The 14,611-nt window shown below is 40.8% G+C and overlaps 1 protein-coding gene across 6 annotated transcripts in view; it reads right to left on the minus strand.

Annotated features, from left to right (window-relative positions):
- Nucleotides 1-14,611, minus strand: part of RUNX2 (RUNX family transcription factor 2) — a 315,866-nt gene that overhangs the window by 204,592 nt on the left and 96,663 nt on the right. For all 6 annotated transcript variants that reach the window (XM_053668297.1, XM_037142580.2, XM_037142581.2 and 3 more), the window contains 2 exons: nucleotides 12,884-13,040; nucleotides 7,040-7,144 (listed from right to left, as the gene is read on the minus strand). In XM_053668297.1, coding sequence (XP_053524272.1) covers nucleotides 7,040-7,144; nucleotides 12,884-13,040 — 262 coding nt within the window. The remainder of the gene's footprint in view (nucleotides 1-7,039; nucleotides 7,145-12,883; nucleotides 13,041-14,611) is intronic.

Below are 14,611 nucleotides of genomic sequence, written 5' to 3' on the forward strand. Positions count from 1 at the left end.
GAGGGACACGAGCATGTTTTAACGGCTGTGATAATTTGCCATGAAAGGATGTTAAGGCCACAGCTCCTTGCTGCAGCATGCCATGTGCTGCTGAATTAAATTACTGCCATGCAGTCTGCTCGAGCAGGAATGTGTAAACAGGCCATATATCCTTGCATCAGATCCACAGACTGTTGCACAACACAAATGCCTCTCGATGTGTCATTTCCTTCTTGGCCATCTTCCCAGCTCCTGACAGTCAGTCAATAAAAAAAAAGTACTGAGATTTAAAACTGCTCTTCTCAAGAGCACATTCCACCAACCACCAGACACAACCTCCACCGGAGCTTCTGACCCCCCTTCTCCACTCTCCTTAAAGAAAGGAAAAGGGGAACAGTTTTTTTAACTGTTGTTATCCTTTTTAGTCAAAGATTTTCAACCATGTTTTATATACTAGTGACCAAATGATTGATATTTAAAACAATCACACTGCTGCTTACATTTGCTGGCTTATAAACATCAAAACACAGCATTTATACCGATATCAACACAGCGCCTACCCCTTGGGCACAGAGACAGTAAAGGACGGGGTAAGGTCTGCAAGTCAAGGAGTCAAGGCTTTCCCAGTGCTTTGCTCTAAGAACTAAAATTCAGGCCTGTGGCGTCAGGAGTATGATACGCGAGGCCCATCAAGGTTTCCTCAAACTGTCTTCACAGGCAGCAAGAATGCGAGGACAAGAACTGTGTCCGGAGGTATCAAATAACCTTGAAAATATTCTCGTGCTATCCCCCCTCCAACACGTTTTAGATGTTCCTCCCCTCCTTCTACATGTGACCAACCTCTAAATAAGCATCCACCATGGATAAATGAACAGGGGACATGGGGCCAGCCACCCTAAAAAGCCTACCCTTCACTCAGCTGGGATGAGAGGTAGTGGAGGATGAAAGTGACTGTCACTGACATCATCTGGAATGAGGAACAGCAAATGCCTAGCCCTCCATTCTCCCCGCCCTTCACTGCGAGGAAGACAGTCTCAGAACTGGGTGGAAGAGCACGAGAGAAAACTGAGGTGGTGCTGTGTCCGGACCACCCTGTTTGGCTCATGTCTGCTACCTTAAGTTTGTAAGGTAAAATTTCTGCAATTGGAAAAGCCACAAGGATATGGAAGAATAAAATGTTCTATAAAGAATTTTTTTAAATCTGTTGATAAATTGGGGAGAAGCAAACAGGAGAACAGTGTGGCTGCAGGACCTTAAGCCTAGCAAGCTGAGTAAACCAGGGTGCTGAGGCCGTCCTAGATACACAAACATGACCATGAACTTCCCGATAACCTCTCACTCACCTAAGTGCCAGCCCCTACTGAAGTCACACACGGAGCCAAGCAGAGCAGCACTGCAGCCACGCACTCTAAGCTTGCAGCAAAGAAGCCAGGTCACTGGGAAAGAAAGGTGGAGCTTCTCCTTTCTCCCAACAGGTCAGAATGGATAGCTGGTCAGTGATGAACGGTAGTGACCCAGCAGTAAGTATAGAGATGCTGGCTCTGGTCTCCCTTTCTAAGTCACTGTGATTTACTTCCCTCGGGCCTTACACACAAGAACTCTTAGAAACCCACTAGCATGTGTTAGGTACCCAGTTTCCAGGTGTGGTGGCAAGTGAGAATTTTCAAAGCTGAGTGATATAAGGCATAAAACCCCAGGCTTGTCCATTCAAGGATTCTTAAGATACTTCTACTACAGGCTTTCCACATTGCCAGACAAGGTCAATAACCTCTCTATGTTCAAACGTCTAATATTCTTCTCTCCTATGAGTATGGATCTGGTTCAGCTTCATATGGACCTGCTAATACCAAGCACCACAATGTAACAGCCAGCCTAACTCATCTGACAATTACCAAACTGGTTCAAGAAATGTCCCCCAGATTAAAAAGTCAAGAGGCCTTTTAGAGAATGGCACCTCAAAAAATAATCATTTCACCTGTTTCAACAATAACATGTGCCCTGTAAGCACTCCCAGAAATTGATGATGGTGGCAGCCAATGAACCACTGCCCCCATCATTCCTATCTCTGTCAGGTTTCCTCCGCTGGAATCTAGGCTGCACCTGTATCTTGCTTTGACCACCACACGAAGGAAGTAACTCCATCACAGTTCTGAGCCGTAAGAAGGCTTAGGAAGGCCCGAGAGCTCCCACGTTTGCACTTCATGGAGCCCAGAGCTGCCGTGTAGGAAGGCAGATGCTCCTGTAGAGACCTCATGGAGAGACCCCAAGAAGAGGCCATGAGGAGAGGGAAAGGCTCTAGGACTACATGGAAAAAGAGAAGGGCCGCACTGTGCCGCCATTCCAGCCTAAGCCTTGCAGCCACCCCACCGAGACACCGGGCACACGAATGGAGCCATCGCGAATGTTCCAGCATCAGCCACCAACTCACTGCAGCCCCATGAAAGACCCAGGCAAGATCGCAGGACACCCATCGGATGAACTCCAGTCAACCCACAGGATCGAGAGAAATATTAAACCGGTTGTGGTTTTAGGCCATTATGTCTCGGGATGGTTTGTGACGTTGCAACAGACGACTGAAAAAATGGCAAGACAAAAAAGGGTTCTGACTACGTAAGGTGGCTTCCTTCTTCCATCCTCTGCACATTCAACAAACCCTTGACCATCCGTCCTTCCCTAAGCCAGGACCACTACCGCAGAATGTGACATTGCTAACCAAGCCCTCACCTTCTTGTAAAAATCCTTTACATCAGACTGCAGTTGGAACCAAGCGTATTCGTGGGACAAAACCCAACAGAAACTGATGTTTAAAAGAGTGAGATATCCAAATACATTACTGTTGCTGCTGCTGCTGCTGCTGCTTCGGCTGGCGAACACAGGCAGTGGCTCCTCACTTGCCAACACAAGGTCAAAACACCCTGCCTAAACACAAGACTTACAAATTTGGGATCTTAAGTATGATGTCATGTCTTAAAATGATAAGCTGGCAAATAAAATAAATGGCATTTTGTAAAGATGTGCACCGTTCTCGTGTTTACGCTACTTAAGATGAAGGTTCTAATAAGTCATCGGCTATGTTCCTTTAAAGGGAAGTTTTATAACTGAGATGAATCACAACTGAAAAAGATCAAAGTTAAAAAACATCAATGATGCCATGGGGTACTTTTTAATCTTGTAATGAGTGATGATCATGTGTTCTTATGAAGTTAGTCCAACTGCCAACGCCAGATGTGTATATTAAGTAGAGGAGTTGTTTGTGATGTGACAGCACCGGTTCAGCTGCCAGAGACAGAAAACACAGAAGGATAAAACCTTTCTGATTTTTGAGTGAAAAGCCAGCTTTGGCAGATGCGTCGATAAGCAGGGCCTCAGAGGGGGCACTGGGGCCACAGCATCCTCTCTTGGACTTTGCTGCAAACAAAGCCTGTTTATCACCAGTTCTGCACAGCTGTCTCCAAGCAGCACAAATACCTGCTCAAGACACAGGTTATAACACTTATTAGTGTCATTTACTAATGAGGAGAAATTAGTAAAGCCATCTGCAAGGAAAAATATAATCCACTAGAGAAGAGAATCTAGATGGTATCTATTTCCTGGAAGCATACTATAAGCAAAACTTACAACAAACTTCTGACACTGAAGGAAATTGCTGTAATAAAAGCAAACACTTAATGAGCACCTACTACATGACACTCACTGAGCTATGCATTCTACATGCATTACATCATTTGACATCTTTGCAGCAACTGGTAAAGAAGATGCTATTATCCTCCTTTTAACAGATGAGCAAACTGAGGCAAAGAGAAGTTAGGTAACTTGCCTACCAGCTAGTAGGTGGAGTAGGGATTTCAACGCAGACAGACTGACACCAAAGCCCACAACCTTAATCACCATGCTATGTGGAATAAAGACCCAGCCAGTTACTCCATCGCTTGTCCTTGTTTAGAATGGCTGGTCCACCAGAATGGCCTTCAGAGAAAGGAGTGACATTCCTTTATAGGAATCGATAGTACAAAATCTTCAACTTCCAACTATTATAGTAATAAACAGATGTACGCTATTTCTATGATGACCACTACTTAGAGAATTATCTACTTTTCTGGGAGAGGAGGCTAAAAATAATTGCATTAACTGTCTTTTTTTTCCCCTTCCACTCAGGAAAGCTTTCTAAAAGCCCTTCTCTGTTAACAGTTGACAAAATAAGCCTTTTTGAAATCTAGAGCAGTGATTTTCAACCTTTTTCATCTCATGGCACACATACACTAATTACTAAAATTCTATAGCATGCTAAAAATACATATTTTTGCCGGTCTGACAAAAACTAGGTATAATTTTGATTCGTTCACACTGGACGACTGTTGTTGTGTTGGCTGTTGTCCTTTTCTTTTTATTTGACAGTCCGAGGGGAAAGAGGCCCGTGCCCTGATTAATTAGACAGGTATTGCACGTTTTAACAATTCTTGCAACACGCCAGTCAAAAACCACCGAGACAGAGCAAGAGTTGGCGGACAACCACCTGTGTGCCCAGTCTGACCCACCACCTGCTTTGGTAAGTAAAGTTTAATCGAAACACAGCCACAACCATTCGTTTATGTAGTAGCTAAAGCTGCTTGTGCACTGCCATGGCAGAGGTGAGTCCTTATGTCAGAGATCACATGGGCCACAGAGCTGAAATTATTTGCTATCTGGAACTTCATAGAAAAAGTTTGCCAAACCACTTTCTAGAGGATTTATCACACATATTAGAGGACATTATGTACACACACCAATCAATCAAAATCCTACTATACCCCCCCCTTGAAAAAAAAAAAAAGAAAGAAAATCCTGGGCATTTTCCGCACCAAGGAGGCTCCCGATTAAAGAACAATATTAAGAAGGACACAACACTGCAAACACTGAGTGCCCAGGGTGGCCAAGAGCAGGGCAGAAGGAAACAATCCGACACACAGAGTGCAGCTGGTAAGACTAAGATGTTACTGATACCAGACCCATCCTGATATCCAGACACTTAGTCACCTCATGATGTCAGGGAAATGACATTACAGGTTCACAGACATTTTTGGTTCTCGAGAAATGTTCCTCGGGCTGATCTAGGGCAGTGGTCTGCCACGCGAGATCTGTATCTGCTTCCCCCTAACACCCTCAGCACCCTCAGCAGCACCCACAACTTGAACTCAGGTCACACGTGTCCCATCTGCCCGCGCTGCCCCCAACTCTCATGCCTCTCAGAGCACTTCTGTGCCTTCACAAGGCACTGAGCCTATCAACTAATTAACTCTGCCAACACCCTCTTTAGAACAAAGTAATATTATCCTCGCTTAAAAGAGAAGTGCCTCTCTACCTTTTGTCTCATCTTTCAGAACACCTACCCTTCCCCGCCTCCTCTCCCAATCATCAGCTTTGAAGCATCAACTCTTGAGTGCGGAACACACACACACACAGATATACACACATACAATAATGGTTTTTCCAAGAACCGAGGAAAGCAGCTGAGATCAGCAGGAAACATCTTTAAAAGATAAGTATTAGTAGGGCTAAATGTTCAAAGACTACTGTCCTGCTCTACGTACGCATTACTAAAATGAACGCCCCTGCCTTTTCAGGAACTCAAGGATTAATTAGATAAAATGTTAGAAGATGTTTTCCGTCATAAGGCATCATTCCTGACTTATGGCAATCCAGAAAAGTCAGGAAAAGCCCCAAACCAGGCAAGACAGCCCTGCTCTATTCTGTCCGCCTGCACTGTGTCACCGCTGGCCCCTAGGAATGGAGGACTGGTACAACCGGAGACATGTGTATGGCTACCGCCTAAGAGGACATTCCCAAACTGAACAGACAGGACCAGCACTGACCCAACACTGTGAGCCTGGAAGAACGCCATACACATGAAAGGGAAGAAGAAAAACCTCAAAGACTGGCTTCTAGGCAGGAAACCTCCCCAGTTCAGGCAAGCAGTCGGCCTTGGTGAGAAGAGACAGCCGCAAGGAACGGAGGGCACTGTGTGTTCCCACTGCAAAAAGACACGCCACTTGGGAGAGGCGAAACTCCACCAGCTCTTGTCTCTCGGTGTTAGGGGAAGAAAAGATATGCCACTCTCAGTGTCTAGGCAGGTGTATCGTTACATAACAAACATTTCTGCCAGCCGTACCCCTACCACAAACTGAATTTAGCTCCGACCACAATGGCTACATCTCCGGTGTATTCGCTCATCAAAGGCAGAGTTCTTCTATCTGCTGTTTCCATTGGCACAGATTTTTTAATGTTGTATCTATCAGATAATCTTTAGTCTCTAAACACATTTCAATACTGCTATGACAAGTCTGTCAAAGCATTCGGGGGGCGGGGGGTAGGGAACCAAACCTGCATCAGTTTAGATGCAGGAGGAAACTGTGTATTAGCCCAAACGGATTACATGCGCTTCCTTGAACTGATGCTGGTTAAACCTTCTGGATGTCCAGACAGACAAGTAAACCAAGGGGGATTTAAACCCGGTTTGACTCTCTATGTTAAAAGAAACTACCTATAACAATTACTAGAACATGACCAAACAACAGTGTTGTAACAATCAAGCATGTTATCATTTGCAAATAAATTCTTTGTAATTAAGCAGTGTGCTCTTTATAAAGGGAATTGAGTGGGCGAGGTAAAAAGTTAAAACACATTCTTAGACCATGGGAAACACACAAATGCTTTTTGACTAACCTCTAGAGTTTTCAGTTTACTGTTTTCTTCCTCAGTCCTCGTGGGTCTACTCCACACTGTCTACTGTGTACAGCAGATGAGCAGAATTTCTTAGGAAATAGTTACAGTGACTGAATAATTATTCACTCATTTCCCAAAGTTATATAGGCCTTACCAATTTTGTGGCAAAGGTTAAACGTGTAATTTTATTTTCTACTAACAGTGAGGTTGTATTAACTGTCCCTCACTATAAAATGTATGCAGATAGCAACCTTTGCAAAGAAACTATTTCCATGAAATAGCACTGACTTACTTGGGACAAATTCCTCCTAGCGTCTCTGTAAACTCTATGACCATTTCCAACAGGAAGGCAAGTACTTACTTCTGGGTTCCCGGGGTCCATCCACTGTCACTTTAATAGCTCTGTGATAGGTGGCTACTTGGGGAGGATTTGTGAAGACAGTAATGGTCAAGGTGAAACTCTTGCCTGAAGAGGTAAAAAAGGAAAACCCATAGTAAATATAAACACATAGTATTGACGACAACATGACGGCAGAGATGTCCAAACTTCACATGAGCCGCTCTGAGCAGGTAATGAAACAGAGGCAAGATTAAGAGTCAGGGCTCCTAAATCCAGAGTCGAATCCCTCTGAAGGCCACTTTAGGAAGTTACTAAACTCTCCGAATGTTACAATCGTCCTCTTCCTTGCAGTGCTGTAAAAGGTGGCTCCAATTTGAAAACAAAAAGCAAGAAAAAAAAAGCCCCAAAAAGCTGCTCAGTAGCAATAGCTGTAATGAAAGCAAAAACCGGGGTCCACTGGAAGAGGGTTCTCTGCCTTTCAGTTTTCTCCAACATCAGGAACACATCCAAACACAGACAATTTTAGAAGTCTTTATTTAGGATTAGGTCATGACCCCATGAGAGAACAATAGTAAATCACTGTTGATTATGTTATTTACTTCACAAGGCTTTAGCATTTCATTTGCTCAACTGCACTACAATAAGAAGATGAAAGAGGAAGGTTCTTATGGGAATCATTTTAACAGGAGCAGTGTCTCCTGTCCTGGCCTTCATGTGCCTGTGGTATGATGATTTCATCATTACTGGAACAAAGATTTTCTCCTCCCTGCCCACCCCTTCCCTAACATACTTCCTTGCTGTTAAATCTTGAAATAACTCCCTGACAATGACTTATTTTTTTGCTAAACGTACAGGACATCTCCTAATATAAATGTGAATTTTTGCTTTTAGCAGAGAGTGTGCTTCGTGGAAATACTATATCTGATGTTTCTAATTAATGAGCTAAAAGTGATGAATGGGGGGAGGGCAGGGAAAAGTTTGGTAGCAGATTAGGATTTCTTTCTCCAGAAGAAGATACCAGCCTCTGTTACACAGACTCACTGACAGTTGTAATCAGTTAGATTTGCAACGGTTAGTCGTGTCAGATAGTCAGAACTGCAAACTGTTACAAGACAGGAAAAGGTGGGCGTGAAACAGTGACTCAATAAAACATTCAGCAATCTCAGGCCAGAGTACTCATTTAGCCTGCCTTTAAAAAGCTCATTTTGTTTTGCCTTGTTTTTTGGTCAGAGACTGTTTTTCCCCTTTACTGAAAGCGGAGGGTATTAAATCAAAATACAAATCTTAAACAATATGTATCAATGCAAAGTTTAATGCAATCTTTTCAAAGTTTAATATGGAACAGGTTACATACAAGGCTTAATGTAGAACAGGTCTTTGACTGTCAAGTCTAGTGAATGGGTTTCTTTTCAACCCAGACCATGTAAGTTACTAAAATATGTTTAAGACACACATCATTTGTTACTCAGTATATATAGTTTTAAGTCTCTTTGGCTATACTTTTCTCCAAGAGGAGAAAAAAGAAGGAAAGAAAACTCAGGAATGCAAGGGAGGGGGGAGATGGATATTGAATAGAAACCTATTAAGTGCCAGCCTCTTCATACACACTGTCTCATTTGATCCAATTCCGTTAAGTTTGTCACCTCCACTTCACATATGAAGAAACTAAAGTCCAGAGAGGCTTGGTGACTTACCCACACAGCTAATAAGTGGAAAAAAAAATCAGGATCTAAACCCAGTTCTCCCACACCCTCAAATGAATGCTTTTCCAAAGAACATTTTTTTAAAATTAATAGGCAATTTATTTCTGCCTGTGTCCCAATAGGCTCAATAAGACCAAGAAACGGTAAATATGAATCCACTAACATAGTATCTTAGCCAAGATGATGAGAACATCTATTCTTCAAGTGTCATTAATATATCATAGTTCATCATTATATACTGGATGTTACATGGAGGTGAGCAGTTTAATTATCTCATTAGAGAACAGGATTTATAATATACATTAAAACTAACTAGAAGAATAAATCAGCCAGGAGTCTAAGCTAGTTTTAGAAAACTTAAAGTCCACAGAGATGGAGATTAGAAAATTGAACAGGAAGCCACTGGATCCAGGTCAGGACTTCCAAACAATGGAAAGATCTGTCTGGAGGAATCACCAGGCTGAATCTCTAGGATAAAAGTTAATTTACACGAAACCATAAAAGGATGCCATTCTAAGTTGGATCCATGGTGGTGAGCCAGAACTGCATTTCTAACAGTGGCTTGAGAGGAAGCTGTCATCCACGGCTCATCTTAATAAATCAAGGGTGTATATATTCCAATTGTCTCTAAGATCTGTGAATAACCTGCTAGAGCTACTGTTTATGAATTTGTCCAAACTGGTCCTCAGACTAGTTCTACTTGAGACTTTTGTAACTTTCTTAAGATATTAAAAGTCATTGCTACTTATCCCAAATTCAGATAAACACCTCATGTAGGTGCAAAAGCCAAGTACAGAATTCAGCCTATAAAAAAGTGTAAAGCATCTAAATGTTCAAAGTGGAACCAGTTTTCTATAAAGAAAGACTTCTTTTAAAAAGAAATAAGTGTTAGGGTGGGGGGAAATAAATATTTAATTATAAGTACAGTCTTCTAAAATCAAATCTTAAGGATCAAATGTACTATAACGACTAAAACAAAACTCAAGAAGGAGGTTCTTTCCACTTGTTACTGGCCCTCCAGAAGGAACATGGGTGTAATGTTCCAGAAACTACCACCCAACAAGGTAACTGGTTCTTCACCTTATAAATAATAACACATTTCCTATGTCAAATGTTTATGTGATTATTTATGATCTCCTTAAACAAAAAAACCCCACCTTTTTCCAAATCCCATTTTTATCACTCTTCATAAATGATAAAAATTCAGACTCCTACTTAAACATGCAGGCTCTTAGAGAGGAAGCTAGCACTCATCCATAGTTTCAGCTAGGAACTAGTAGTGCATATGTCCTCAAGATACGTATTTTCTAAGATAAATACAGGAACTGCCATTAAAAGACAATTCCAACTTAACCTGGGGGGCTGTCCGGACAGTCAGGAGGGCTAAGACTATAAGCAGAGACTGTATCCTAAATGACAAAGTCCCATGCTCTCCATATCATAGGTGCTTAAAAATGCTTGTAAATTAAAAGCAGCATGCTTGAGGTCAAAAGTAAGAAAATATACCAAGGAAACTTATGGACCAAAGTCATTGTAAATTCTTCTGTTTAAAATATAAAGGCTGGAAAAGGAAACAAATTACAATGCAGAAGCCACTCCTAACTTCAGGCAAGTTCCACTGCCGCTCTACTTGTACTCCAAAGCACTTCCCAAGGCCGTGGTGGTCAGATAGCCGATGAAGCCCAAGTGCGTAGTGATGTGACTCTTGATAAATCCAATACTGGTTTTCAATTTCTGAGAATTTACTTTCTACCAGTGAAAAGAAGAACTGTAACAATTAGAGGAACTTGGTGTTGTTTTTTAAATGCTACTGAAAATAGAAAATTTAAAGATCGGAAAAAAATACAGTGGTGGCAGCATGTTGATCCAGACTTAATTACTTAAGAGAAATGTAAAAGTGTGAAAATCAACGAGGAAGCTAGAAAGAGTCTGTCTGAAAGCAGGTCAGGTACACAAGCAGGTTAAAGAGTTTCCTGCCACTGAAAAACTGACCTATTTTTTTTTCCAAAGAGTGATATTTCTTACCGGTGTTCTGTCCTTTTTTACTCATTTCAACTTGATATTACTCTTGCCTTTCAAATAATGTTAATGTAGTGATATAAAGATCTATTATTAGTGATAAATCAATTTTTCCTTCTCTCTCTACCCGCTACCCCCACCCCCAATCTAAGTCTCGAAGACAAGTCTGGACCAATTTCTCCATCCCGCCTCTGGCAGCAGACTGTAGCATTTCAGATCCTCCACCAAGTCCCGGCTGCTTCAAAGGAAAAATCCTACTTTCTTCAGTTAAGATCATAAGAAATATAGGGGGAGGGGGTCAGCTCTGTTTGGACATAATTACACTTCATCAAAAGAAGCTTTCTTCATCTTCCATGCGTGAAAAGTCTGCAAGCAGTTAAGTCTGTCTTTTTTTTTTTAAATATAAAAATTGCTATTTGGGAAACCAGCCAAAACTCAGAAAGCCAATATAGTAAAACAGTGCACACCCTTTGTTTCTCTTTGAAGTTTCTTAAATAAATATGTTGAGGGTTTACAAAGTACACTATCACTTTGCCATAGTTTCTACTCAAATTCATCAGAGAAAAGTTATGCAGCATCTATATAATACAAAAAGCAAGATAAATGAAAACACTAGCTTGAATCTGTAAAGTAAAATATAGCACCCAATCTTTTAAATACTAATATTCATTACTCTAATTTAACACAAAGTAATATTACATAGCAAGAATGATGTAATTCAGGGCACACAGGTAAATCAACATGTTCAAATTGTTCTTGATTCTTCCTAGAAAGAGAAATTTTAATTGTGCTATGAATTTGCACCAATAACTGAAAAAAATGAATACACACTCATACACACTTCACACCTAATCAGTCAACAGTGAGAGAGGATGTGTCTTTTTTTTTTTAATGAAAGCAAACCAAACCTGATGCAGAGATAACCCCTTCAGTTTTGATTCTTCCAGAGGCCTGAGCCTCATTTTATTTCAAACAACCTTTCAGTGACAGTATCTCATTAGCGTGCATCATTTTTTTTTAGTTAAAAAGTACAACTTCTTGGCCCCGTTCCTAGAAAGTAAACTAAAACTACTCATCGGAAACAGCCTTGCTTGAATTTCCCTTATCAAGTTTTTACAATGGTAATAATTTGACATCTGATCCAAACTAAAGAGCAATTACTGAACATGGTTTAAAAATTGATGCTTCTCATTTCCTAATTCAAACCTGGGTTGGAGTAATTCCATAGGTCTTTATTTCACCTCAGTGCTAAAGTGGTCTACTTTCTCTCTTATGATTGAAATACTTAAAATAGAAATATTAGATTCAATAAATAAATAAATGAACATAATACTTCTAATGAATGACTACTAAAAGTCTCTCTATAGGATAAGTAAATAAACCCCAAAATTGGTTTCCTTAAAGACGTTTTTTAAAACATTAAGCCCATTTATAAAATAGTTATGAAAACCCTAAATGGGATTATTTTCTATTTTATAACCTTTTTTAAAGATTCCTAACATTTGACTATGAATTCAAATGGTGAAAACCCTTAAATAATATGGAAATATTTCAAGTTCTGATCCTTCATCTGTCTAGGCAACTCTATACAGTCATTCTAACATAACTAACACATTATTCACCCATTCAAATGAAAAACCATCATAAAAAAAGCTAATTGATTTTTAAACAAATTTTTTGTTACAAGAATAAGTTAACTCATACAGAGGTAATATATGTGATAAGTGAACTGCATTAGGCTGGTCCAATGTGCTGCCACTTGGAGCAAAACTGATATTATCAGGAAATTGATCCAATGCATTCTTTTTTTTTCCTTTGCCCCTCAATTTACTCAGCTATTTGGTTCCTCATAATTCATAACTTGAGCCTCCAACTGTTCTTTTCTCCACCTTATACGTTCACACCCAATGAAAGTAGGAGTGAGTTCTGAAAACACCGTTTGAATATTCAATATCATAAAACAAATGAAAAAGGCCTGAATATTCAGAAAAACACTCAGCTTCATCTGGACATATTTAAATAAGACCTTCAGTAATTCTTTTTAGTAGAAGAAGGTGCTGACTTGTATACAGACTAGCCTACACATCATCAGAGGACCCTGATGTGTTTACTCCATTACCAATATTAAAAATTGGAGACCTACCTCGTCCACTCCGGCCCACAAATCTCAGGTCGTTGAACCTGGCTACTTGGTTTTTCATAACAGCAGAGGCATTTCGGAGCTCAGCAGAATAATTTTCATCATTACCCGCCATGACAGTAACCACAGTCCCATCTGGTACCTCTCCGAGGGCTACCACCTACATAAAACAGGAAACACAGCAGCAATAATGGCTCATCAGAAAAGCTTAAAAACTACAAATATATTCTCACTGTAAGCATCATTCCCTATCAGGACTTAGTGCTCTGGCCCAGTAACAGCAGACAGGAATGAAGCATCTGCTTGTGGGTTAGGACGCCACTTCAACAGACCAGTGTTTCAGGGCCCACCCATTTCAAAGGCAGGCAAAGGTTTCCTTCATTTGTTGTTGCATTCTTTACCGATACATGCACATTTTTTATTAAATCCCCATGTTAGGTTGTCCATAGGAATTATGCCCCAGGAGGAAGGCTGATGCTTCATCTGCAGATTGCATTGTACATATTAAGGCAATGCCTGTCTGCAGCCTGGAGCACCCTGAAGTGTGGTCTCTTCCCAATCACAGGCTGGTAAAGAAAGTCCAGTCAGCTCTATGGGAGAAGACATTTAGGTGAAACCTTGGAATTCCTAACTATATGGAAGCCTAAGCATGGTGTGGTATCTAGGAGTACATTTCATATCCTTACTTTGGGCTAGATATTCAGCTCTTAATTATACTTCAAATAATTAGTAAATGTCCATTCTGCAGTAGGACATTGCTAAATGTCCATTACTAAATGTCCATTCTGCAGTAGGACCCAGTGAAATATACAAAACCATCAAGAAGCTTAAAGTCTAGGTGTATAATAAAGACAAATAACAGGCTGATGATAATCCCTGACAAATGAATGGTATACACAGAAAACACACCCTAGGCTAGACTTCTACTCTGTCTTTGTCCCATCTGCCATCTTAGAATGACACATTTGCCTCCTTAACCTCCACCTTGGACAAATTAACTCGGTCGAGTAAAGACCAGAATAATCAGTCTTTGAGGCTAATAAACCTTTTCACTACTCCAAGCCTAAGAAGGATCACACTTTTTTTTTTTAGCAGGGTCAGCTAATTTGCAAATGGGTGGCTCTTATTAGCATGGAGCCTAGTAAGAAAATGCTGGTGCAGAGCATTTGGGGGGTCACATGTAAAACACAATACTCTTAACCCATTCCCAAGACCCTGCCCCTTGATAATGCCTTTTCTCTCAACTAACTTCCAGGATCATATACTCAAGATTATTTCCATCTCTTCCCTGTTCAGCTTCCAGATGCCCTGGTGATGACTAAGCAATGACTCCAGCTCGAGCACCCCACCACTCTCTGACATTGATGCCCACACATGCTTGCCTGTCTGGCAAATATCCCACTCCTCTTTCTCCTACTTGTGCTGCTACTCCCTACTATGTCAAGATTCCCATGAGGCAAACCTAAGCATTTCATTCCATGCTCCCAATGCAATTTGTACATAGACTCATCAAAGACTTCTCAGACTGTGATCAAATGAACACTATACCTGTATTTTAGGGCTTAATTTCCTGCACCCATGAACCCTAGCCCGGCACTCCTCTACCACATTTTCTGCTCCAGCCAGGAAAAAGAACTTGTCGATATAATTTTCACCCTTAATTTTCTCGTAGTCTGCTTCTCAATTCCATTCCTTCTTTAGTACTTTGGTATTCAGTTTAAAATCCTAAAA

This window comes from Artibeus jamaicensis, unplaced genomic scaffold (genome assembly GCF_021234435.1).
Source record: "Artibeus jamaicensis isolate MK-2021 breed Jamaican fruit bat unplaced genomic scaffold, CSHL_Jam_final contig_484, whole genome shotgun sequence".
NCBI classification, from domain to species: domain Eukaryota; kingdom Metazoa; phylum Chordata; class Mammalia; order Chiroptera; family Phyllostomidae; genus Artibeus; species Artibeus jamaicensis.